The sequence below is a fragment of the Pongo abelii genome, chromosome 8 (genome assembly GCF_028885655.2).
Source record: "Pongo abelii isolate AG06213 chromosome 8, NHGRI_mPonAbe1-v2.0_pri, whole genome shotgun sequence".
Taxonomy (NCBI): Eukaryota; Metazoa; Chordata; class Mammalia; order Primates; family Hominidae; genus Pongo; species Pongo abelii.
The window spans coordinates 99,257,819-99,285,512 of record NC_071993.2 but is presented as its reverse complement, the minus strand read 5'-3'; the positions used below and the strand labels follow the sequence as shown (position 1 = coordinate 99,285,512).

Here is a 27,694-nt window from a genome sequence, read left to right as displayed (position 1 = left end):
ATGGTACCAGTTCCTCCTTATACCTCTGGTAGAATTCGGCTGTGAATCCATCTGGTCCTGGACTCTTTTTGGTTGGTAAGCTGTTGATTATTGCCACAATTTCAGAGCCTGTTATTGGTCTATTCAGAGATTCAACTTCTTCCTGGTTTAGTCTTGGGAGGGTGTATGTGTCGAGGAATTTATCCATTTCTTCTAGATTTTCTAGTTTATTTGCATAGAGGTGTTTGTAGTATTCTCTGATGGTAGTTTGTATTTCTGTGGGATCAGTGGTGATATCCCCTTTATCATTTTTTATTGCGTCTGTTTGATTCTTCTCTCTTTTCTTCTTTATTAGTCTTGCTAGCGGTCTATCAATTTTGTTGATCCCTTCAAAAAACCAGCTCCTGGATTCATTAATTTTTTGAAGGGTTTTTTGTGTCTCTATTGCCTTCAGTTCTGCTCTGATTTTAGTTATTTCTTGCCTTCTGCTAGCTTTTGAATGTGTTTGCTCTTGCTTTTCTGGTTCTTTCAATTGTGATGTTAGGGTGTTAATTTTGGATCTTTCCTGCTTTCTCTTGTGGGCATTTAGTGCTATAAATTTCCCTCTACACGTTGCTTTGAATGTGTCCCAGAGATTCTGGTATGTTGTGTCTTTGTTCTCATTGGTTTCAAAGAACATCTTTATTTCTGCCTTCATTTCGTTATGTACCCAGTAGTCATTCAGGAGCAGGTTGTTCAGTTTCCATGTAGTTGAGCAGTTTTGAGGGAGTTTCTTAATCCTGAGTTGTAGTTTGATTGCACTGTGGTCTGAGAAACAGTTTGTTATAATTTCTGTTCTTTTACATTTGCTGAGGAGTGCTTTACTTCCAACTATGTGGTCAATTTTGGAATAGGTGTGATGTGGTGCTGAAAAAAATGTATATTCTGTTGATTTGGGGTGGAGAGTTCTGTAGATGTCTATTAGGTCCACTTGGTGCAGAGCTGAGTTCAATTCCTGGGTATCCTTGTTAACTTTCTGTCTCGTTGATCTGTCTAATGTTGACAGTGGGGTGTTAAAGTCTCCCATTATTACTGTGTGGGAGTCTAAGTCTCTTTGTAGGTCACTCAGGACTTGCTTTATGAATCTGGGTGTTCCTGTATTGGGTGCATATATGTTTAGGATAGTTAGCTCTTCTTGTTGAATTGATCCCTTTACCATTATGTAATGGCCTTCTTTGTCTCTTTTGATCTTTGTTTGTTTAAAGTCTGTTTTATCAGAGACTAGGATTGCAAGCCCTGCCTTTTTTTGTTTTCCATTTGCTTGGTAGATCTTCCTCCATCCTTTTATTTTGAGCCTATGTGTGTCTCTGCACGTGAGATGGGTTTCCTGAATACAGCACACTGATGGGTCTTGACTCTTTATCCAATTTGCCAGTCTGTGTCTTTTAATTGCAGCATTTAGTCCATTTACATTTAAAGTTAATATTATTATGTGTGAATTTGATCCTGTCATTATGATGTTCACTGGTTATTTTGCTCGTTAGTTGATGCAGTTTCTTCCTAGCCTCAATGGTCTTTACAATTTGGCATGATTTTGCAGTGGGTGGTACCGGTTGTTCCTTTCCATGTTTAGTGCTTCCTTCAGGAGCTCTTTTAGGCAAGGTCTGGTGGTGACAAAATCTCTCAGCATTTGCTTGTCTGTAAAGTATTTTATTTCTCCTTCACTTATGAAGCTTAGTTTGGCTGGATATGAAATTCTGGGTTCAAAATTCTTTTCTTTAAGAATGTTGACTATTGGCCCCCACTCTCTTCTGGCTTGTAGAGTTTCTGCCCAGAGATCCGCTGTTAGTCTGATGGGCTTCCCTTTGAGGGTAACCCGACCTTTCTCTCTGGCTGCCCTTAGCATTTTTTCCTTCATTTCAACTTTGGTGAATCTGACAGTTATGTGTCTTGGAGTTGCTCTTCTCGAGGAGTATCTTTGTGGCGTTCTCTGTATTTCCTGAATCTGAATGTTGGCCTGCCTTGCTAGATTGGGGAAGTTCTCCTGGATAATATCCTGCAGAGTGTTTTCCAACTTGGTTCCATTCTCCCCGTCACTTTCAGGTACACCAATCAGACATAGATTTGGTCTTTTCACATAGTCCCATATTTCTTGGAGGCTTTGTTCATTTCTTTTTATTCTTTTTTCTCTAAACTTCCCTTCTCGCTTCATTTCATTCATTTCATCTTCCATCACTGATACTGTTTCTTCCAGTTGATCGCATCGGCTCCTGAGGCTTCTGCATTCTTCACGTAGTTCTCGAGCCTTGGCTTTCAGCTCCATCACCTCCTTTAAGGACTTCTCTGTATTGGTTATTCTAGTTATACATTCGTCTAAATTTTTTTCAAAGTTTTTAACTTCTTTGCCTTTGGTTTGAATTGCCTCCTGTAGCTCATAGTAGTTTGATCGTCTGAAGCCTTCTCTCAACTCGTCAAAGTCATTCTCTGTCCAGCTTTGTTCCGTTGCTGGTGAGGAACTGCGTTCCTTTGGAGGAGGAGAGGTGCTCTGCTTTTTAGAGTTTCCAGTTTTTCTGCTCTGTTTTTTCCCCGTATTTGTGGTTTTATCTACTTTTGGTCTTTGATGATGGTGATGTACAGATGGGTTTTTGGTGTGGATGTCCTTTCTGTTTGTTAGTTTTCCTTCTAATAGACAGGACCCTCAGCTGCAGGTCTGTTGGAGTTTGCTAGAGGTCCACTCTAGACCCTGTTTGCCTGGGTATCAGCAGCAGTGGCTGCAGAATAGCTGATTTTCGTGAACCGCGAATGCTGCTGTCTGATCTTTCCTCTGGAAGTTTTGTCTCAGAGGAATACCTGGCTGTGTGAGGTGTCAGTCTGCCCCTACTGGGGGGTGCCTCCCAGTTAGGCTGCTCGGGGGTCAGGGGTCAGGGACCCACTTGAGGAGGCAGTCTGCCCGTTCTCAGATCTCCAGCTGCATGCTGCTCTCTTCAAAGCTGTCAGACAGGGACATTTAAGTCTGCAGAGGTTACTGCTGTCTTTTTGTTTGTCTGTGCCCTGCCCCCAGAGGTGGAGCCTACAGAGGCAGGCAGGCCTCCTTGAGCTGTGGTGGGCTCCACCCAGTTCGAGCTTCCCAGCTGCTTTGTTTACCTAAGCAAGCCTGGGCAATGGCGGGCGCCCCTCCCCCAGCCTCGCTGCCGCCTTGCAGTTTGATCTCAGACTGCTGTGCTAGCAATCAGCGAGACTCCGTGGGCGTAGGACCCTCCGAGCCAGGTGCGGGATATAATCTCCTGGTGCGCCGTTTTTTAAGCCCGTCGGAAAAGCACAGTATTAGGGTGGGAGTGACCCGATTTTCCAGGTGCCGTCTGTCACCCCTTTCTTTGACTAGGAAAGGGAACTGCCTGACCCCTTGTGCTTCCCGAGTGAGGCAATGCCTCGCCCTGCTTTGGCTCGCACACGGTGCGCTGCACCCACTGTCCTGCACCTACTGTCTGGCACTCCCTAGTGAAATGAACCTGGTACCTCAGATGGAAATGCAGAAATCACCCGTCTTCTGCGTCGCTCACACTGGGAGCTGTAGACCGGAGCTGTTCCTATTTGGCCATCTTGGCTGCCACCACAAGATTCTTATTTGATTCAAATGCTTACTGACAGTAACAGGTTATGAATGTTTATACCATTTATTAATAACCTATTTTTGAGGAGACAGAATCAAGATGAGAGGTTATCTTGTTTATAAAAAGATAGGTTTTGGCCGGGCATGGAGGCTCACATCTGTAATTCCAGCACTTTGGGAGGCTGAGGTAAGCAGATCACTTGAGCTCAGGAGTTTGAGACCAGCCTGGGCAACATGGTGAAACCCTGTCTCTATTAAAAATACAAAAAACTAACAGGGTGTGGTGGCGCACGCCTGTGATCCCAGCTACTGGGGAGGCTGAAGCATGAGAACCACTTGAACCTGGGAGGCAGAGGTTGCAGGTAGCTGGGATTGTGCCACTGCACTCCAGCCTGTGCAACAGAGCAATACCTTGCCTCAAAAAAAAAAAAAAAAGATAGGTTTTTGTTTTTTTTTTTACACTGCTTTCTTTTTAGGATAATAGTAATTTGTACAAATGGAAAAAATTTAATTCCACACAGAAAGGTATAAAATAAAAAGCAAGCTGTTCTTTAGTCCATCCTATGACTGCTGTGCCCTCTTCTCAAAGACCTAACTCATTTCTTGTTATACTTCCAAAAGTAGAATTTTGCTAATATCATACACACACACACACATAAAATGTGCATTTTGGAGTCCTTCATACATGTCAAAAAACTGAAGCAAAAATAGGCATATTTTATAAATAAAATACAAATACTCACATTTAAAGGCACAAAAGATAATTTTATACCATAGAAGGCAATTCTCTATCTATGTATAAGGTGAATGTTATACTCTGCTAGTAGTTCAGTATATATGCCTGTTGGGAATCATAGTCATTTTTCCAAATGCAATTAATTATTATTGTTTCTAATATTTGTTTTAATTTTATTGTAATATTTGTGAAATAATATTTTGAATAATATTTGTGAACAATTTTTTAAAGTAGAAAGAGATAGGTGTGAGGTGTAATCATTTTCACATTTTTCTTTCAGTAGTACTGAGACTTTTCAGGAGATCCTAAGATTTTAAGCACTCCCTGTTGTATGTTATGATTCGCTTAATTCCTTGTTTGTTTTCTTGTAGAATCTTTAGATGACTTGACTAATCTGGTGGTAAAGTTATTTTCTGAAGTAGAGAACAAAAATGTTCCATTGCCAGAATTTCCTGAACACCCTTTCCAAGAAGAACATCTTAAAGTAAGTGCATAAATTTTGGTATTTTGTCTTCTTAATTTATGGACATAATATATACCTAGTTTACTATAGAACAGGTGAAAATTTTTGGAGGTTTCATTATTTATGTTGTGGTTTTTTTTTTTTTTTTGGAAACAGAGTCTTGCATTGTCACCCAGGCTGGAATGCAGTGGTGCGATCATGACTCACTGAAGCCTCAACCTCCCTGGCTCAATTGATCCTCCCACCTCAGCGTTCTGAGTAGTTGGGACTACAAGCACACACTACCACACCTGGCTAATTTGTGTATTTTTAGTAGAGACAGGGTTTCACCATGTTGCCTTGACTGATCTCGAACTCTGTATCTCAAGTGGCCCACCTGTCTCAGCCTCCCAAAATGCTGGGATTACAGGCGTGAGCCACTTCACCCAGCCCCTATGTAGTTTTTTTTTGTTTGTTTGTTTCTGTTTTTGGTTTTTTTGACCTGGAGTCTCACTCTGTTGCCCAGGCTGGAGTGCAGCGGCGCGATCTTGGCTCCCTGCAACGTCTGCTTCCCGGGTTCAAGCAATTCTTCTGCCTCAGCCTCCTGAGTAGCTGGAACTATAGGTGCATGCCACCGTGCCTGGCTAATTTTTGTAATTTTAATAGAAATGGGGTTTCACCATGTTGGCCAGGCTGAGGTCGAACTCCTGACCTCAGGTGATCTGTCTCCCTCAGCCTCCCAAAGTGTGAGGATTATAGGTGTGAGCCACCGCACCCGGCCCCCATGTGGTTTTAAACATTTGTCAGGATAATAAAATCAATCTCACATTTATTAGGATCATGAATCACCAAAAACATATCAGTATGTTCTGGTCTTTACATGCTAAAAGTAGTTTTGGTAGCTGTAGTCTCAATAGACTGTTGAAGCTGTTACCCTGTACCTGAAGATAAGCATTCAAAACCATTAATATTTAGCTGCATGGTTCAGGGGGTCAAACATGGGCTATATACCGACTGTAATGAAATTCCACTAGGAGAGTGCTGAGTCATTTATTTCTTTGTGGTCAGTGTATCATTTTCTGTGGCAATTGATTTGCTCTTAAATTTGGGATTCTTCCATGAAAATCATTCTTCATAGTTTAGAAATATTTTCTTCAGTAGGAGTTGTATACAGCTAATCTCTGTGATTTGTTTTCTCCAGCAACTTTACAAAATAGTACCCATTAAAGATATTAGGAATCTCTATGTGACATTTCCCATACCTGACCTTCAGAAATACTACAAATCAAATCCTGGTCATTATCTTGGTCATCTCATTGGGCATGAAGGTCCTGGAAGTCTGTTATCAGAACTTAAATCAAAGGGTAAGTCTCCTGAGCAGCAGCTTCTGAGTGTCCACCACATCTTTTCACTCTGGCTCTCATTTTCTCCTGAATATTGTCCTATGAAGGAACATTCTTAGATGTGACTATTTTGGGTTAGTGAGTGAGATGGTGGTTTTTGGCATGCTGTTGTCTTTTTTTTTTTTCTTTTTTAGATAGAGATAGGGTTTTGCCATTTTGCCTAGGCTAGTCTCACACTCCTGGTCTAAAGTAATCCGCTTGTCTTGGCCTCCTAAAGTTCTGGGATTACAGGCATGAGCCACCGCGCCCAGCCAGTAGTCTACTCTTGACTGGGAATTGATTTGAGGAATCTTCAGGAAAGCCCCCACTTCTGCACCATCTGAAACTGCTTTTCTGAACTGATTTTTTTTTTCCCAATCTTTTTGCAGGAGGTTCATTCTGATATCTTAGGAACATACAGTATGAATTTTTAAAATTTTTCTTATCTTCAAGGAAGCCACATACGCAATCAATCATGTTGATTTCCTTTGAATGTTGCAGGCTGGGTTAATACTCTTGTTGGTGGGCAGAAGGAAGGAGCCCGAGGTTTTATGTTTTTTATCATTAATGTGGACTTGACCGAGGAAGGATTATGTAAGTATTGACTTACCTTTTTACTTTTGAATGAAAATTTACTTTCTATGATGTTTTTTAACTTCTTCATGCTGTGGATCTGTTTTATGTTGAAAGCTATAACACTTTAATTCATACAACTTATCCATTGTATTTTTCATATGTAACTTGGCCTTTGTTTCATGGATGATTCTTCCCCCCTTAACAACTGATCATTATGTTGCACTTGTTAAATGTGGACTTGGCTTTTTATTTGCTCATTTACTGCCCCAACACCCTTTCTGTCACATATCCCTGAGCCCGGAGGGCCATGTATGTGGGACACCTAAAACCAGTCTCAAGGAGGTAAGGACTGCATTTTCTAAGAGGGACCATCTTCCACTTACCTGACTTTACCTTAGGAGTGAGCTCACTGCTTTGAAGGATTCAAGGACTGAATGGTTTTTAAGTGTGCCCCTTTTTTCCAGTACATGTTGAAGATATAATTTTGCACATGTTTCAATACATTCAGAAGTTACGTGCAGAAGGACCTCAAGAATGGGTTTTCCAAGAGTGCAAGGTACTTTTGTTTCACCAAAATTTTTCTTAAGGAATCTATTTTTCAAGAACAAATACGTGTGAATTAATTTAAATATAAGGCCCAGTTAAACTTTTAAAGTTTTTTTCCTAATTGAACTCTAAAATTTTGCAATGTATAATAGTATTAGTTAAGGCTTAGTTGTACTAGTCTGATTTGCTACTTGGGGCACAACTAAGTGGAAAGGCATCGTGTAGCCCTTTTTAGGATGGAAAAGGGAAGAAATCCAATGCTTTTCCATCACTCAGAAGAAAATCAGCAGTTTCTTGAGCTGAAATATGTCAGGGATTATGTTACTCCCTGCCTGAAGCTGCATGAGCTCTGTCATTTTCAGATCTTTAAATTTGTAGCAAACTCTCAAAGAAGTAATGAATTGCTTTATGTATGATTGTGTTATTAAAAGTGATTTTATTATTGTATGTATGGGAAGAGCCTGGCTTTTTTTTTTTTTTTCGCATAAAACAAATGGTGTTTGTCTTTCAAATTTTTAAAAGCCTTTTAAAAAAGGGTTTTTAAAAATATGTGCTTTAAAGCCTATCGAGATTCTCAAATGTATTTTAGTATGAGAAACATCCTTTTTAACTAGATAAAAGTTTAAAGGTATAATCTCTGCTTCTGAAAATTATGACAATAACTCCTAATCTGGGTGCTGTTCTCTGAATGAGTCACCAAAATCATCTGTGGTGGAATTGTTGGATCTCACAAGGTTCTTTCACACAGTTTTTCTAAATTCTTTGGCTACTAGTTTCAACAACTTAGGCTATCGAGCCATATCCTGTATTTGTTATTTTCATTGAAAGTTGTTTACCTATTTTGCTTTTGGTTTTAAGCCTAGATTGATGGATTAAATTTTATACACATTAAGAAATTTTTAAAATATTCTATACATTTCTAAATCAAGCATAGCCATTTTTTCAGAAAGTGTGATAAAGTTAAATATGGAGTAGAAAGCTTATAGTGCAAGCCAAACACTAAAAAAAAAAAAGTGTTTCTAAATAAGGGTGGACATATCTAATTGGATTAACTTTCTATTTTAGGACTTGAATGCTGTTGCTTTTAGGTTTAAAGACAAAGAGAGGCCACGGGGCTATACATCTAAGATTGCAGGAATATTGCATGTAAGTTTGTTGTTATTTTACTGTATACATTGCTGTGTAGAGTATTTCAGCAATCTTGCATATATTTTCAGTAATAAGTCAATGATTAAAATTGAAGCTGAAGTATAAAACTTTCAACTTCGTAGCAACAGGGCAAATGTTGATGTCAGGATATGTTTAAAATCTTAATTTTCATCATCCTGAAATTTATTTTCTGTAATATTTTTATTAAATATGCATTTTGGTTATTGGCTTTAAATATATTTCAGTTCTATAGCATGTCAAGTGCTACTTATGTTAAAGCTATTGATCATTTACTTTTTTAAAATTTCCATTGCTACCATCCTAGTCTGAGCTGTCATCATTTCTTGCTTGGGCTACCATGATAGTCTTTTACCTGCGATCCCTATTTTCCTCTTGGTCCCCATTGTAGTTTATTTTTCCAGCCTCATGATCTTTTGAAAACTAAAATCTGAATGTTTCACTCCTCTGTTTAAATTCCTTCAGTGGTTTCCCAACAGAGTTGGCATAAAATGCAAAATTTTCCTTGGCCTACAAGGTGATGTGGCCCCAGCCTATCTGGCCATTTTCTATACCACTGTCCAGCCCACCTCTCCCATTTGCATTCCACTCCAACTGTACTGGCTCTCTAATTTTCAAGCATTAAGTTTATTTCTCCCCCATTGCTATTTTCTCTACATGAAACACTGTTCTATCTGATCTTTGCCTGGCTAGGTTCTTATCATTTGAGTCTCCACTCAGAGTTCTTCTCAGACCTTCTCTGACCTCCCAAACTAAAATAATGCCCCTGCCCCTTTTTTTATTGTTTTCACAGCATCTCTCACTAACATTACAATATTTATTGTCTGCCTCCCTCCCAATTACAATGTCTGTGTGCTTCTTGCAGGACAAAGGATTTCATGTGTCTTACCTACTTTTGTATCCATAGTGTGTGGAACAGTGTCTGGCACAGAGTAGATGTTCATTAAATATTTATTGGATGAATGAATCAGTCAGTGTGTCTCAGTATATTGGAAGTTGCTCTTACCAAAAAGCATCTTCTGCATTGTTTTTCTACACTGGCCAAAAATATAAGCCATTTTTTTTTCCACAACTGCTTCTTAAATGTTTGTCTAATTTGTTTCATAGAAATTTAGGAGAAAATTCGGTTCATAAAAATGTGTGTACTTTATATTTTAAAAATCCTGTAGGTGTCAGCATTTTATTATCAAATTTTCTTCATTAACAAGTACTCAATTTTTAACCAGAAATATTCATGGTTTTCCCTGAAAGAAATGTGATTTTGCTCTCTATAATGGAAGTATGTTTGAGGATTAACAGTATATTTGGCAGAATCATCAAACAATATGAAACTGCTTAACAATGTGGTAGGAAAGAGAAAACGATTTAGGGCTACAGAAAATTTTTCCAATGGAGTAAAATTTAATTGAAGAGAGAAAGGGTGTACAGTAATGAATTTAATGTGTTACGTATCTGCTTTAATAAACTATGTAGTAGCTTTGTATATTTTATTTATTTATATTTTCCTTTCTAAAAGTATTATCCCCTAGAAGAGGTGCTCACAGCGGAATATTTACTGGAAGAATTTAGACCTGACTTAATAGAGATGGTTCTCGATAAACTCAGACCAGAAAATGTCCGGTGAGTCACCATAAAGATTTTACTATTATACACTAAATTTTCAATAATGATTAGAATCTGAAAAAATTTGAAATTGTGAATAAAATGCTTTTAAACATTTTATCAAGCGTTACAAAAGTAGAGAATAGTATAATGAAGCAACACCAAGCTTCAACCATTGATATGTGGCCAGTCTTTTTTAATCTATACCCATCCCTCTTCAGTCATCCCCCTTCCACCCTAAATTATTTTGAGGCAATATCTCTAAAAGATGAGGACATTTTAAAAAACAAATATAATTTTATTATCATAAATAAAATAGAATAATAACCTGTCTTAACTTGGCTTTATTCTAACTCAAACGCCCATAGTATCGGCCCACCTATCTGACTCATATAAGCAATTGAAGGCACCCTCTTTTTCTTAAGCCACAGTAAAGATTACAATCTCAGAATCCTCCTGATTGACCAGTGGTTAACCAGGAAATCAAAAGTCCAAACTCTTATAGTAGCAGAGGTATTCTTGCTAGAGGAAAGTAGTCCTTCAAGTGCTTGTGAGCTACCACATGATATTCCTCCCTTAAAACTGAATTTCATCTATGTTTTCTAAAGTCAAATGATAGAGGGAATATAATTGAATGACACGTTTTACATTTTTAATTTTTCTCCTCTGTTAGGGAAGTATTTTTGAAATTCTACTGGCAATTTGGTTATTGAGTAAATACGTTTTTTGGAACAGTTGTTTTATGAATAAGATCAACAATGTGATAGAACTTTTTGAAAAAAAAAATCTTTTTTGGCTGGGCGCAGTGGCTTCCGCCTGTAATCCCAGCACTTTGGGAGGCCAGGGTGGGCGGATCACCTGAGGTCGGGAGTTCGAGACCAGCCTGACCAACATGGAGAAACCCCGTCTCTACTAAAAATACAAAATTAGCCAGGCATGGTGGCATGCATCTGTAATCGCAGCTACTCGGGAGGCTGCAGCAGGAGAATCGCTTGAACCCAGGAGATGGAGGTTGCTGTGAGCCGAGATCATGCCATTGTACTCCAGCCTAGGCAACAAGAGCGAAACTCCGTCTCAAAAAAAAAAAAAAAAAGTATTTTTGACAGAACTATCCTATCAGAGTCTTTTCCTAGTTACCATTGTTTGAACTTTTCCAGACATATTATCAAAGATTCATTAGCGATAGTTGCATATATATGACTTGCACTATACTGTTTAGGTTGAGAACAATAATTAATGTCTTCTAATGTTCAGGTGGGCTTGGCCTATCTGTTGTCACTCCTAGGTGGTTGGTGGACTCGGGTGACTTTCTTCTAGGAAATACTATTAGCCAGATTTTACCTGACCTCATGCTAGGATTCAGCTAAATATTCTATTTTTTGGAAAGCTAAGGCAGAGGAGGATCACTTGAGCCTAGGAGTTTAAGACCAGCCTGAGCAGCATAGTGACACCCCATCTCTATTTTTAAAAGTTTTAATGATTTTCTATATTATGATACAGTGTTTGGATGAGTACAGATAATTATCTAGCTTCAAGAACAATTTTTTATAGAGATAGGGTCTCACTGTGTTGCCCAGGTGGATCCCAAACTCCTGGCCTCAAGCAGTCCAGCTTAGCGCCCCAAAGTGCTGGGATTACAGCTGTGAGCCACTGTGCCCAGCCTAGAATTTTCTTTTCTTTTCTTTTTTCTTACTGAGCCTAGAATTTTTAAATTGGAATAAGATACCATGGTTTTGAGGTTTAAAAAATATATTAAGGGTCAAAATTTAGAAATCTTTTTCAATGAAAATAACATGTGAAATTATTTAGAAATTAAATTTCTGGTTTGAGGTACCCAGTAGGTTACAATGTTTCCTACGCAGTTTCTTGCCAATATTTTAAGTCCCCATTTATTGCCTAATCCTTAATTACTCAAGAATTGATTATGATACAGAAAATCATACTGAAAAACTAGACGAAGTTACGGACAGCTGTGAATTCATTAGAGATTGCTGAGTTGATCATTCTGCCTTTAACAGCAAATGCTCTTTTTCAACTCTAGATATTTTACTGAGGAATTGAAAAATGAAGAAGTCTTTCCTTTTCCATTCAGTGAACAACAGAGAAAGTTGTAGATTAAATATTTGTATAACGTAATATGTTAAGTTATTCATGTCTGAAGTAATCTAGTGGGGGATGGCGAGATATAGTTCACATAATTTAAATGGTTTAAAGTGATAATATGCACTGATACACATAATTGCGTATGTAGAAAATCCTAAGGAATCTACTTTCCCCTTCAAAAATCTGGAACTAATAAGTGAATTCAGCACAATCACAGGTTGCAAGGTCAATATACAAATATCAATTGCGTATCTATATATAGCAACAAAAAAATAGAAAATTAAAAGAAGTATTTACACTAGCAACAAAAGCATAATATTACTAGGAATGAGTTTAACCAAAGATAAGCAAGACTTCTACATAAAAAACTAAAAACAGTAGAAGAGAGCAATTAGTAGCCGAGAAAAATGAAGGAAGACCTAAATAAGTGGAGAAGCATACTATAGTCATACATTAGGAGACTTGATATTATTAATATGTTAGTTCTCTCCAATCTGATTCATAGACTCAATGTAATCATAACCAAAATCCTGGTAGGCTGTTTTTCTTTTTCTTCTTTTTATTCATTTATTTAGAGACAGGGTCTTGCATTGTCACCCAGGCTGGACTATAGTGGCGGGATCATAGCTCACTGCAGCCTTGACCTCTTGGGCTTAAGTGATCTCCTGCATCAGCTTCCTGAGTAGCTGGGACTATGGGTGCAAGCCACTATACCTGTTTATTTATTATTATATTTTTTAGATGGAGTTTCACTCTTGTCACCCAGCCTGGAAGTGCAATGGTACAATCTCGGCTTACTGCAACCTCCGCCTCCCAGATTCAAGCAATTCTCTTACCTCAGCCTCCCGAGTAGCTGGGATTACAGGCACCCGCCACCACACCTGGCTAATTTTTTTATTTTTAGTAGAGATGGGGTTTCACCATGTTGACCAGGCTGGTCTCGAACTCCTGACCTCAGGTGATCCGCCCACCTCAGCCTCCCAAAGTGCTGGGATTACAGGCGTGATCCTTTTTTCTTTTTTTTTTTTTAGACAGAGTCTCGCTGTGTCGCTGGACTGGAGTGCAGTGGCGCAATCTTGGCTCACTGCAACCTCTGCGTCCCGGGATCAAGCGATTCTCCTGCCTTAGCCTCCGCAGTAACTGTAACTACAGGCACGCGCCACCATGCCCAGCTAATTTTTGTATTTTTAGTAGAGATGGGGTTTCACCATGTTGGCCAGGATGGTCTCGATCTCTTGACCTTGTGATCTGCCTACCTTGGCCTCACAAAGTGCTGGGATTACAGGCATGAGCCAACGCACCTGTTTTTTTGTTGTTGTTTTTTTGTTTTTTGTTTTTTTTTTTGAAGACAGAGTCTTGCTCTGTTGCCCGGGCTAGAGTGCACTGGTGTGATCTTGGCTCACTGCAACCTCCTCCTCCTGGGTTTAAGCAATTCTCATGCCTCAGCCTCCCAAGTAGCTGGGATTACTGGCATGTGCCACCAATGCCCAGCTAATTTTTTAATTTTTTTGTAGACAGAGTCTCACTATGTTGCCCAGATTAGTCTCGAACTCCTGAGCTCAAATGATCCTCCCACCTCAGCCTCCCAAAGTGCTGGGATTACAGGCATGTGCCACTGCACCTGGCCTTTTTTTTCTTTTTTTCTTTTTCTTTTTTTTCTGAGACAGGATCTCACTCTGTCGCCCAGGCTGGAGTGCAGTGGTGTGATCTCAGCTTACTGCACTGTGTGCCTCCCATGTTCAAGCGTTTCTCTTGCCTCAGCCTCCCGAGTAGCTGGGATTACAGGTGTATACCACCACGCCCAGCTAATTTTTGTATTTTCAGTAGAGATGGGGTTTCACCATGTTGGCCAGGCTGTTTTTTCTTTTTTCAGAAATTGGTAAACTGATTCCAAAATTTATACGGACATACAAAGGACCTAGATAAGTCAGAACACTCCTGAAAAAAAAAAAAAAATCACCAAATGTGGAAAGAATTAAACCACTAGATTTGAGGACATTAGTATAAAGCTTCAGTAATTAAGACACTGTAGTATTGACATCATATGGATAGACAAAGAAATCACTGGAACAGAACAGAGTCCAGATATAGTTCCACACATATATGGTCAGTTGATTTTTTTGTTGTGATTAAAAAACAACTTCCCTTTTCTCTCTGCCTTCTTATAAGCACTGTTCTACATTCTGTTTCTATGGGTTTAACTACTTTCGATACCTAATGTAAGTAGGATCATACAACATATCTTTCTGTGCCTGGTTCATTTCACTTACTATAACGTCTTCACGGTTCATCCATGTTGTAGCATATGACAGGATTCCCTTTCTTTTTAAGGCTAAATAATGTTCCATTATTTGTATGTACCATATTTTCTTTATGCATTCATCTATCAGTCAGTTGGATTTCTTTTTTTTAGAGATGGAGTTTCGCTCTTGTTGCCCAGGCTGGAATGCCATGGTGCGATCTCAGCTCACTGCAACCTCCATCTCCCGAATTTAAGCAATTCTCTTGCCTCAGCCTCCTGAGTAGCTGGGATTACAAGCGCGCACCACCATGCTTGGCTAATTTTGTATTTTTAGTAGAGATGGGGTTTCTCCATGTTGGTCAGGCTGGTCTTGAACTCATGACCTCAGGTGATCCGCCGTTCTCAGCCTCCCAAAGTGCTGGGATTACAGGCATGAGCCACCGCACCCGGCCAGTCAGTTGATTTTATTTTTGAGAAGAGCATCAACATAATTGAGAATGGAAAATCTTTTCAACAAATGGTGCTGTTCTACCAGCTGCATATCTATATGAAAAATGATGAAACTTGACCTTTGCCTCATACTATTTATAAAATTTGAGATAGATCATAGACCTAAATATAAACACTAAATCTATAAAACTTCCAGAAAAAATAGAAATATATCTTCAAAACCTTGAGATAGGCAAAGATTTCTCGGATAGAACATGAAAAGCAGTAACCACTAACGAAAACACGTTGACCGTGCACAGTGGCTCACACCCGTAATGCCAGCACTTTGGGAGGCATAGAGGGAGGATTGCTTGAGCTCAGGAGTTCGAGACCAGCCTGGGCAACATGATGAAAGCCCATCTCTAAAAAAATATGCAAATTAGCAGGGTGTGGTGGTGCGTGCCTGTAGTCCCAGCTACTCAGGAGGCTGAGGCAGAAGGATCACTTGAGCCCAGGAGGTGGAGATTGCAGTGAGCCATGATCATACCACTGCACTCCAGCCTGGGCAACAGGGTGAGACCCTGTCTTAAAGAAGGCTGGGCGCAGTGGCTCATACCTATAATCCTAGCACTTTGGGAGACCAAAGTGGGTGGATCACCTGAGGTCAGGAGTTCAAGACCAGCCTGGCCAACATGGCGAAACCTTGTCTCTACCGTAATTCCAGCTACTTGGGAGGCTGAGGCAGAAGAATTGCTTGAACCTGGGGGCTGGAGGTTGCAGTGAGCCAAGACCATGCCACTTTACTCCACCCTGGGCAAAAGAGCAAAACTCCATCTCAAAAAAAAAAAAAAAAAAACCACCGATAAAATGGACTTCATCAATATTAAAAACTGCTCTTAAGTGATATATGCATTTACTTACATCATTAAAATACATTGAAGAAAAATACCCAGAACACACACTAATTTTTACTTTACTTGCCACACTAGTTTTAATTTACTTGCCTCATTTAGGCAAGTAAAACAGTTTAAATATTTGTATTTTCCTCAGTGTACCTATATTTCCAGGGGGGAAAAATCAGCCTAAATCTGGTTGAATTTTATCATATACCTTCTACAAATAAAACCTTTTACCAACATGAGAAAGAGCTATAGATTTACCAATAGAAATCGTTAGACAATCTGTTCCAGGTTCAAGCAATTCTCTTGCCTCAGCCTCCCAGTAGCTGGGATAACATGCACGCGCCACCACGCCTGACTAATTTTTGTTTTTTGTTTTTTGAGATGGAGTTTCGCTCTTGTTGCCTAGGCTGGAGTGCAATGGCACGATCTTGGCTCACTGCACCTCCGCCTCCCGGGTTCAGACAATTCTCCTGCCTCAGCCTCCCGAGTAGCTGGGATTACAGGTGCCTGCCACCACGCCCAGCTAACTTTTTGTATTTTTAGTAGAGACAGGGTTTTGCTATGTTGGGCAGGCTGGTCTCGAACTCCTGACCTCAGGTGATCCACCTGCCTCAGCCTCCCAAAGTGCTGGGATTACAGGTGTGAGCCACCATGCCCAGCCTGTATTTTTTTTTAGTAGAGACAAGATTTCACTACGTTGGCCAGGCTGGTCTCAAACTCCTGACCTCAAGTGATCCACCCGCTCCGTCCTCCCAAAGTGCTGGGATTATAGGCGTGAGCCCCCATACCTGGCCTCACTAGACAATCTTTAAGATTCCTTCCAGTTACTAATTTTGTGTGGTTTTGTCACCTACTACTAGTCATGAGATGTTGGATACATCATTTTTTTCTTTCAACGTTTATTGAATCACTTACGTGAAACCTCAGAGTTCACAGTCCTGAAAGGGGGACTTGTGAAAAGTTAACTTTATATAATGTCATGAATACTGGCTGTCATTTAATTTACTTGAACCCTGCTCATCTGCAAAATGGGGATAGTGCTTTATCTGTATGATGTAAAATGATGTAGCAAAGTCAAAAAGTGTTGTACAAACACAAGGTAATGCTGTATTAAAGTTATACCATATAATAAGGATGTGCTTTTTCATTTTTGTAAGAAAAAACCATGATTTAAATTACAATTCTTGCTGCTCTAGAGCCAGTAATTGACCCAGCAACACTTTGTAGGAGTGCATTTGCTGGAGCATATGTTTTACTTTTGAAATTGCATATTTCTAAATTTGATATCTTATGCAATTAGAGTTAAATACCAATTTTTACTCTCGCATTTAAAGAGAAAGCACTTTTCCTCTACAGGATTGGTCTCTGTGACTGTTACAGTTGTAATTGCAGTAGGTCAGTGATACATGGTGCAAAACAGCCTGGGATAATATTGTCAGCTGCCAGGCCAGACTAGGGTGGCTCAAGGGTAAGATTACCTTCTTTAATACCCGCTGAGACAAGTTTAACATTGCAACCAGATAGGGAAATAAACAGGAAACTCTTAAGAATGAAAGGAACCTTAGAGGCCATTTAATCCAACTCCTGTTAGGTATACACTTGGCCCTCCATATCCGCAGGGGATTGGTTCCAAGACCCCCGTGGATATCAAAATCCAAGGTGCTCAAGTCCCTTATATAAAATGGTGTGTAGTATGGTACTGTGTATCTGTTCTGCAGTATCCCAGCTAAGTAGTTACCAGCTTCAGTTTAACTTCTTCCAAGGATGGGGAACTCATTAAATACCAAGGTAGCCAGTTTCATTTTTGCCAGTCCTAATTGTTAGAAAATTATTTTGAATTTTGAGACTTGATTACCTGTTCAAAGGTGTTTACCTATTATTACTCCATGATCATTGTCACCCACCTTCCCCGATCCTATCATTTGGTACCTGTTTTACCATATTAAATCTACAAAGACAGCTATAGAGTCTTTGTCATGTGCCTTCCTTTAGTCATAAATAATTCCATTTATTTGGGAGAAGTTATTCTTAATTAGTCCTTGAAAGTCCTAGTGATAACGACGGTCTTCTTGTCTAAATGTTTGACAGTCTGACAGTTAACTGTAGAATTTTGTCAGGGATGAATTCCTAATTTACTGGCTTATGGTGTTCAGGCTTCACTCCTTTTTTCTTTTTGAAAGTTACAGCATTTGCCCATCTCCATCTCGTTTTCTGCCTCATCTCGTGTTCTCCAGCATTTCTAAAAGATGATGGACAATGATTTTGTTAGGATTTGGTAGTTGCCTAAGCATTAGAAATTGTGACTCATCTATGTTTGGAGATGTGATTTCTCCTTTTTTATTTTTATTTTTTTTGAGACAGAGTCTTGCTCTGTTGCCCAGGCTGGAGTGCAATGGCACAATCTCGGCTCACTGCAACCTCTGCCTCCTGGGTTCAAAGGATTCTCCTGCCTCAGCCTCCCGAGTAGCTGGCATTACAGGCACCCACTACCACACCCGGCTAATTTTTGTATTTTTAGTAGAGATAGGGTTTCACCATATTGGCCAGGCTGGTCTTGAACTCCTGACCTCAAGTGATCCACCGGCCTCAGCCTCCCAAATTGTTGAGATTACAGGCGTGAGCCACCACACCTGGCTAGAGAGGTGGTTTCATACTTGGCTCATTCACCTGTTTTTAACGCCTTTTTTCTGTGTTTGGTCCACCTTTACAGTTTAAAGACCCATGTTTATTTCAAAGACAAGGTAAATAAGAGAGGAGTAGTCCTGCCATCTGTTAACATGAGATTAACTGATTACATTTTGCTATAGGTCATGTGTCCTATTAAATTATGAGTTTCTTCTAAATAGGAACTATATTTTGTCTTTCCCAGAATTTGACCTGGTAAGAACTCAGTAAAAGTTGACTGAATTTTCTAAACTTTAAGCCTAATCTTTCTTGATTTTTTTCTTACTTTAAGAAACACTTTAGGCCAGGCGTGGTGGCTCACGCCTGTAATCCCAGCACTTTGAGAGGCTGAGGCAGGTGGGTCACCTGAGGTTGGGTGTTCAAGACCAGCCTGACTAACATGGTGAAACCCTATCTCTACTAAAAATACAAAAATTAGCCGGGCATGGTGGCAGGCACCTGTAATCGCAGCTACTCAGAAGGCTGAGGCATGGAAATCGCTTGAACCCAGGGGGCGGAGGTTGCAGTGAGCCAAGATCATGCCACTGCACTCCAGCCTGGGGGATAGAGTGAGACTGTCTCAAAAAACAAAACAAAACAAAACAAAACAAAAAACACTTAAAAAAAAGTTTTTTAGCGTTTTTCATGAGTCTCAATTCCTTTAGCACTTTAGCTTTCCTATCACTGTTTAAGTATGATTTTTGAGTCTCATCAATAGATTTTTTTTTCAACTTTCTGTCTTCTCTATGTATCCTTTAAAAATCTAATTTGATATCATGATAGTGTAGAATTTTACTAGTGGAAGGAGAGGGTTCATCTAATTTGAATCCCTATTTAAAAATTAATGAGGCCAGTTGTGGTGGCTCACGCCTGTAGTCCCAGCACTTTAGGAGGCCAAGGTGGGTGGATCACCTGAGGTCAGGAGTTGGAGACCAGCCTGGCCAATATGGCGAAACCCCATCTCTATTAAAAATACAAAAGACCGGGTGCAGTGGCTCATGCCTCTAATCCCAGCACTTTGGGAGGCCGAGGTGGGCGGATCACAAGGTCAGGAGTTTGAGACCATCCTGGCCAACATAGTGAAACCCTGTCTCTACTAAAAATACAAAAATTAGCCAGGCATGGTGGCGTGTGCCTGTAGTCCCAGCTACTCAGGAGGCTGAGGCAGGAGAATCTCTTGAACCCAGAAGGCGGAGGTTGTGGTGAGCCAAGATCGCGCCACTGCACTCCAGCCTGGGCAACAGAGTGAGACTCCACCTAAAAAAAAAAAAAAAAAAAAAAAGCTGGATGTGGTGTAATCCTAGCTACTATGGAAGCCGAGGCAGGAGAATCGCTTGAACTCAGGAGGTGGAGGTTCCAGGGAGCCGAGATCACACCACTGCACTCCAGCCTGGGCGACAGAGCAAGATTCCATGTCAAAAAAAAAAAAAAAAGAAAAATTAAAAATTAATGAAACTGAAGTTTAGAGAGGCTAAATGGCTTGTGCCTAACTTAGATCTGTGATTTTGGCAAGATTTCAAAGAAAGTGATTCAGAGTATCTGCCAGAATCTCAGTTTCTTATTGCCAAGTCTGTGCCCTTTCCACTAATTGTTTGAATTAATCACAATTACCTATGAAGCCTTTTCTCATTCTTTGGATGTCCTTTCCCTATTCTGTATCAGGGATCATTTGTAAAAATCTCAGGAGAATTTATTCTTTGGGAACCATATTGCCTTTTCATGTCTGTAGTCAGGAGACCTTTTGTTTCCAGATGAGTTCCATCCAGCTTCGACAGCTGCATTCCCTCCAAACATTTTTAAATGTACTTGAAGTCAACAGCATTCATTCTAGCCCACTGTTTCCTTTTCTTGCTGTTGTAAGTTTTAGTATGAAAAGGTTGTGTTTTCTCATGTTTCATTTTTTAATTTCTTTCTTTTTCTTTAAATAGAGACAGGGTCTCACTGTATTGCCCAGGCTTGCCTCGAACTCCTGGGCTCAAGTGACCCACCCGCCTTGGCCTCTCAAAGTGTTGGGATTACAGGCTTGAGTCACTGTGCCTGGCCTGTTCTCTCATTTCTAAGGATCACATCATTACCATATTGGCAGCCTTTTCTTCCCCCACACTCTAGCCACATTAAAAAAAAAAAAAACTGGGCTGGGCGTGGTGGCTCGTGCCTGGAATCCTAGCACTCTGGGAGGCCGAGGTGGGAGGATTGTTTGAGCTCAGGAGTTTGAGACCAGCCTGGGCAACGTGGTGAGACCTCATTTCTATCACAAAAAAAAAAAAAAATGGCTAAGTATGGTGGTATATGCCTGTAGTCCCAGCTACTTGAGAGACTGAGGCAGGAGGATCACTTGAGCCCAGGAGTTCAAGGCTGCAGTAAGGTATGATCACACCACTGTACGAGACCCTGTCTCAAAAAAAGGAAACCCTATTTTTTGGAATAATTAGATTTTCAGCAGATGGTCTAAAATGCTACAATATTTGTACTAGTTTTTCTCAGCTGTCTGCGGTTGTGTATACCATAGGTATCTGTACTTCAATTACTGTGACCTTTTCTCCTAATTCAGGTGCTCTTCCCTGTACTTTCACACTCTGGTTCATAGGTATCTATATGGGTTTGATGTGTGTATACTCTGTCTCTACCGTTATTTTCTTCCCTGTCTTTATTTATTACCTCATACATACCCTTTCATTGTATATTTCAATCTGGAATTCCTTAATGATATACGAACTCTTGGTCTGCAAAGGTATCTCTTTTTGTTAGTCTGGTATTTGATCTGTGCCTACTCTGAGGAACTGTGCTTGTCTGTTTCCTTATAATAACATTTCAAATGTTACCCATACACCTCACTTTGGTATATAGCTATCCAAATCCCTAAGGACTGTACTTGATGAGTCTGCCTTTTTCCCCTCCTTTTTTTTTTAACCTGAGCATTACTGCACAGCCTCAGTGTCTGCTTTCTATGTCAGATAGTCATCCTCCAGAGCATCTGGCTTGGCAGCTTGTTTACTTTCTCTCTCAGAACTGAGTTTAAGGTTTTCTTGTTTCAGAGGGCAAGTCCACTCCACTCCAGCCTGGGTGTCACAGTGTCACAGTGAGACCCTGTCTCTAAAAAAAAAAAAAAAAAAAAAAAAAAAGAAATCAAGCGTTTCGTGGAAGAGTAGATGGGAAGACCATCTACCAGATTCTTCTGCTCAATATATTTTTTAGAAGTCTCCTCAAGAATCAATCCATTCATTCTCTGAGAAATCAACAAAAGTGGAAGCCCGAGTTCCTAGGCCTGTGTCTTCATAGGCTCTATCATGTATTGAATGCCCTTAAGAGATACCATACACCCTTCATATAACTATATGATTTCTGTGAACTCTCTACCCATACACCTCAAACGGGATTCTTGAACTACCAACATGCATCACTTCCTTCTGACACAATAATAGAACTCTTTCATCTGTCAAACCCTCTGATTCCTCTGTATCTTTCTCTGGAACGTATTTCTTATTTAGCATGTTTTCTAGAACTGGTAGTGGTTAGTGACAGATAGGCCAGATCAGGAACACCTACAGCTGGAAGATTTGTCAGTCATACTGACAGGTGAGTCAGCTTGCTTTAGGATATCTACCGAAAAGCAGATAACAAGACCAAGTCCAGTCAGCCAGGTAGAGTATAAAATAAAAAATAGACAATAGTTCAGACTACTAGCGTTGAAGTTGGGGAGCTTCAACAAGGGGCAGGTATTTGGAACGGAGATTGGGATTCTCAAAATGGATGAGTATCATCAGAGGGGAGTTTTAATTACAAGTACTAGGCTTTCAGCTGTGACGCCAACATTCAGAGGCTAGAATCAAACCTCTGGGGGGTAGGTGAGAACAAGCAGGAACAGATATGGACCTAATTATTTGAATTGGGAATTGGGACTTAAGGGAGAAGTGGAACCAATAGCAGGACTGACTTTACACCAAGTTGCCCAAGCTAATTGGCTAGAATTCCTTGACCCACAAGATTCAAAATAGGATTGGTCCCAGCCTGTGGTTGAGTCCACTGGTGGGGGTGTAATGATTCCAATTTTGATGATTAAAAGGCAGTAGAGGTGGAGTGTCCCTGATAGTGCTACACAGGGATGGCTTAGAGTTCCACTGGTTCAGAACTTCTTTTGCTCCTCTAGTCTTGTCATTTTTTTGTTCACTTACCTTTTGACATCACTTTACCTCTGCCTTCCCTCCTTGAACACTTTTTTTTTTTTTTTTTTGAGACAGAGTCTCACTGTGTCTCCCAGGCTGGAGTGTAGTGGCGCAATCTTGGCTCACTGCAAGCTCCGCCTCCTGGGTTCACGCCATTCTCCTGCCTCAGCCTCCCAAGTAGCTGGGACTACAGGCACCTGCCACCACGCCTGGCTAATTTTTTGTATTTTTAGTAGAGACGGCGTTTCACCATGGTAGCCAGGATGGTCTCGATCTCTTGACCTTGTGATCCGTCCGCCTTGGCCTCCCAAAGTGCTGGGATTACAGGCGTGAGCCACCACACCCATCCTTGAACACTTTTTTCCATCTGACTTCTCTTCTGGGCTGTTTCTACTGTTGCATCAAAAAAAGCTTTTAGGCTGGGCACAGTGGCTGACACCTGTAATCCCAGCACTTTGGGAGGCTAAGGCAGGCAGATCACCTGAGGTCAGGAGTTCAAGACCAGCCTGGCCAACATGGTGAAACTCCATCTCTACTAACAATACAAAAATTAGCTGGGCAAGGTGGCAGGCACCTGTAATCCCAGCTACTTGGGAGGCTGAGGCCAGAGAATTGCTTGAACCTGGGAGGCGGAGGTTGCAGTGAGCCAGGATCGCACCATTGCACTCCAGCCTGGGTGGCAAGAGCAAAACTCCAACTCAAAAAAAAAACAAAAACAAAAATTAGCCAGGCGTGGTGTCGGGCGCCTGTAATCCCAGCTACCTGGGAGGTTGAGGCAGGAGAATTCTTGAACCCGGGAGACAGAGGTTACAGTGGTAGACATTTTTTGGTCTTGTCCCTTTCTCCCCTAGTAGCAGGAAGGCCTGTGTATTTGTAGTAGATAAATTTGATGCTAGTCTCTGGCAGGGAAAAAAACATAGAGCACAAATGTAGCAAGCAATAATAAAAGTTTCTTGGGTATGTGTGTCACGTTTTTAGAATCTCTGGATGAGCCAGCAGGTTTTGTTAGTCATTCCTGTTAATTCTGCACCTGAGATACTCCTAGGAAGGAGTACTTTTTTTGCCTTTTTTTTTTTTTTTTTTTTTAAGAAACAAGGTTTTGACTTGTCACCCAGGCTAGAATGCAGTGGTGTGATTCTAGCCTACTGCAGCGTCAAACTCCTGGGCTCAAGCAATCCTCCCACCTCAGTTTCCCAAGTAGCTGGGACTATAGGTGCGTGCCACCTCACCTGGTTAATTATTAAAATTTTTTGTAGAGACAGGTCCCACTATTTTGCCCAGATTGCTCTTGAACTCCTGGGCTCAAGTGATCTTCCTGCCTCAGCTTCCTAAAGTGCTGGGATTTCAGGCATAAGCTACCACATCCGCAACTTCTTTGCTTTTTTTAGGACTGTTTTTTAACTGACTTTTTAACTGACCTTGTTACTTTTTTTTTCCCGTAGTTACTCTTCTTTTTAAATTTTAGTCAGTAGCAACCTAGAGGAATCTCTCCTGTGAGCACTTTTTCATACTAAAAATAATGGACTGTAACTAAAGGATAACAGGGACTATGATCAGAAACCTCTATTCATATATTGCTTGTTTGGACTAAGCCTTACAGGATTTGCTGGGTCTTAAGAGGCCCAGCACATTCTCGGATATTATTTAAATTGTCCTGAGTCAGGTTCTTTAAATTCATATATACAGTATGAGTTTACAGGGTTTTTTGTTTGTTTTTTCTATCTCTAGGGTTGCAATAGTTTCTAAATCTTTTGAAGGAAAAACTGATCGCACAGAAGAGTGGTATGGAACCCAGTACAAACAAGAAGCTATACCAGATGAAGTCATCAAGGTGGGGTTAACTCATCTATGAATAAGCCTGACATGTGAGGAATCACAAGAACATTGCTCCCTAGATCCACCAACTAAGGCCCCAGAGTGTGGAAGACTGATGACCTAGTGTTGTTTGTACCATCCTAAGAGAAATCAACAAGTAGATAGGGAGCAGGAGTTTAGCCTTTTCCTGTAGACATGGTACTCTAGCCACCTTCTCATGTGTCTATCAAACCACCAGGGTTGTGCCTCATGCCATAAAATGTAACTGAAGTGCAGAGTACATGGGCACGGGCACCAGAAAGGCAAGAAGCGATGGAAGTAGGAAGCATGAGAGACCAATGCAAGGGCTCCAAAGAGCTACAGTCTTGCCGTGAACACAGGCTGAGAGCAGGCTCTAGGATTCATACCATCTTCGCTTCAGGAGGTGCTATGTTTTATGCCTCATGTTATAGCACCGTTCTTTTTGTCAACATAGGGGAATTATGATTTTCAGAACAGGTATGTTAAAACAATATTTTGTCCCATTCATCAGTAGTCAGGATTTTGCTTGTGAATGTTACCTACTTATCTAGTACTTTTTCTTTTTTCTCTTTTGGTTCTCATTGGCTATGTGCCTTTGAGACTGGGTCCCTTATTCCTGGGAAAAGACCAGAAAACTTTACTCTGACTAGATTCTAGTTAAACTCGAGTAATGGACATTTTAAAAATGTACCTGTATGATGACATACAAAAAAAGGAATTAGTTTAAGAAAGAAAATCATCACTGGTACTTCACAGATCTCTGACATATTCATGATACAGAAGGAGATCATTAAAGCCCTCCAGTGTGTGAAAATGTCCATCTCTCTAAACTGTGAGGAAAGCTGATCTTCCATGAATTAGTGCTGGGTCTGAAATAGTCCTAAAACAAGAAAGAATCCCCCTGTTCACTGGACTCTGACCATAACAAACCTGCCCTGAATGGGAATTTTTTTTTTTTTTTTTGAGATGGACTCTCGCTGTGTCGCCAGGCTGGAGTACAGTGGCATAATCTTGGCTCACTGCAACCTCCGCCTCTCAGGTTCAAGCAATTCTCCTAGCTCAGCCTCCCGAGTAGCTGGGACTATAGGCGCATGCCACCACACCCAGCTAATTTTTGTATTTTTAGTAGAGACAGGGTTTCACCATGTTGGCCAGGATGGTCTCAATCTCTTGACCTTGTGATCCGCCCGCCTCGGCCTCCCAAAGTACTGGGATTACAGCCGTGAGCCACCGTGCACGGCTGGGAATTTTTTAAGAACACATCTATCTGGGAACTCAGTAGTGAAATTACTTACTGAGTGTTTCCTAGTCCCTACTATTCAGCCGTTCTGGAAACCTAAGGTACCACTTAAGAAATATGGCTAACGTCCCCAATGCCAAAAGACACAAATGCAGGAACTAAGAACTGTAAAATCTGCAAGGCTGTGCCACACCAGCTAGAGATCAAATTACTGAATCCAGAAATCCAGAATTATTGACAATCGGGTTTTTTTTAAATAGACAGGGCCTTGCTCTGTTGTCCAGGCTGGTTGCTTTTCACTCCTGGCCAGTTGCTTTTTTTTTTTTTTTTTAAATAATGAAAAGCCTTATAAATTAGGTTCAACAATCAGTGGCCTGTAATCTGTCCCACTTAGCTTTTGGAACTAGGACAGGAAACAGATCCAGTCTACTACAGGTTGTGTGAATCCCTCCCAACCTAAATCTCAACTTTGTTTTTTCTTTTTTCTTTTAGATGGAGTCTTGTACTGTTGCCTGGGCTGGAGTGCAATGGCGCCATCTTGGCTCACTGCAACCTCTGCCTCCCAGGTTCACATGATTCTCCTGCCTCAGCCTCCCAAGTAGCTGAGATTACAGGTGCATACCACCACACCCGGCTAATTTTTTGTATTTTTAATAGATACGAGGTTTCACTATGTTGGCCAGACTGGTCTCGAACTCCTGACCTTGTGATCCGCACATCTCGGCCTCCCAAAGTGCTGGGATTACAGGCGTGAGCCACCGCGCCTGGCCTCAACTTTGTTCTTAACCTTGTGCTTGAACTACTGGTTCACTTGAAAGTTCACATGATCATCTGGGAGAGGTGTGGGCCAGTTCTTAAGAAGTACTGAAAGCCGAGCGCAGTGGCTCATGTCTGTAATCCTAGAATTTTAGGAGGCTGAGGTGGGCAGATTGAAGGGAGTTTGAGACCAGCGTGGGCAATACAGTGAAACCCCATCTCTAATAAAATACAGAAATTAGCTGAGTGTGGTGGTACACACCTGTAATCCCAGCTACTCAGGAGGCTGAGGCACAAGAATTGTTTGAACCTGGGAGGTGGAGGATGCAGTGAGTGGAGATCACGCTGCTGCATTCCAGCCTGGGCAACAGAGTGAGATTCTGTCTGAAAAAGAAAAAAAGTACTGAAGTGAGGCCGGGCATGGTGGCTCATACCTGTAATCCCAGCACTTTGGGAGGCTGAAGTGGGTGGATCAGTTGAGGCCAGGAGTTCAAGACCAGCCTGGGCAACAGTGAAACCCCATCTCTACTAAAAATACAAAAATTAGTCAGGTGTGGTGGTGCACACCTGTAGTCCCAGCTACTTGGGAGGCTCAGGCACAAGAATCACTTGAACGCAGGAGGCGGAGGTTGCAGTGAGTTGAGATCATGCCACTGCACTCCAGCCTGGGCGACAGAGCAAGACTGTCTCAGGAAGAAAAAAAAGAGAGAAGTACTAAAGTGAAAGACACCCCCTTTAGCCTGGCTTTCAGGCCATACATGGATATAACTTAGTATAGCTGAAAGTATGGCTCTTATATAAATGACCTATTGTCTAGCAGTTGTGGGAATATATTCCTGGGCAGATTATTCTCCATTCTTTAAAGAGCTAGAATAAACATGATCTGCATACGGACCAGTCAGCTTTTCTGTGTTCCATAGTCTCAGTTGTTCCTCAGCTGGTCATTTTGGAGATGTGGAGAGGAAGGATAGATATATGAGTGCAAATTCTTTGCTAGTACTAGAAAGACTAACTCAAGTTTCATGAAAACCCATCAATAGATTTGGTAGTACCTCCTTTATATATGATGGAAAACAATGCTGTGTGACATTTGTGCACTTAATATTTGCCCATATGTTGAGCAGAGATACTATTTTAAACTCTTAAATCAGACTCTTACTGCATTTGTGTGTTTCATTATTCATCCAGAAATGGCAAAATGCTGACCTGAATGGGAAATTTAAACTTCCTACAAAGAATGAATTTATTCCTACGGATTTTGAGATTTTACCATTAGAAAAAGACGCGACACCATACCCTGCTCTTATTAAGGTAATGTGTTTGAATCAGTGATTTTAAAT

At 40.8% G+C, this 27,694-nt stretch overlaps 1 protein-coding gene across 3 annotated transcripts in view; it reads left to right on the top strand.

The window, feature by feature from the left end:
• IDE (insulin degrading enzyme) overlaps window positions 1-27,694 on the top strand; it is a 131,191-nt gene that overhangs the window by 68,614 nt on the left and 34,883 nt on the right. For all 3 annotated transcript variants that reach the window (XM_002820978.6, XM_009245626.4, XM_024253395.3), the window contains exons 6-13: window positions 4,676-4,788; window positions 5,948-6,110; window positions 6,630-6,722; window positions 7,169-7,260; window positions 8,316-8,396; window positions 9,934-10,037; window positions 24,251-24,353; window positions 27,543-27,665. In XM_002820978.6, the coding sequence (XP_002821024.1) occupies window positions 4,676-4,788; window positions 5,948-6,110; window positions 6,630-6,722; window positions 7,169-7,260; window positions 8,316-8,396; window positions 9,934-10,037; window positions 24,251-24,353; window positions 27,543-27,665 (872 nt within the window). The remainder of the gene's footprint in view (window positions 1-4,675; window positions 4,789-5,947; window positions 6,111-6,629; window positions 6,723-7,168; window positions 7,261-8,315; window positions 8,397-9,933; window positions 10,038-24,250; window positions 24,354-27,542; window positions 27,666-27,694) is intronic.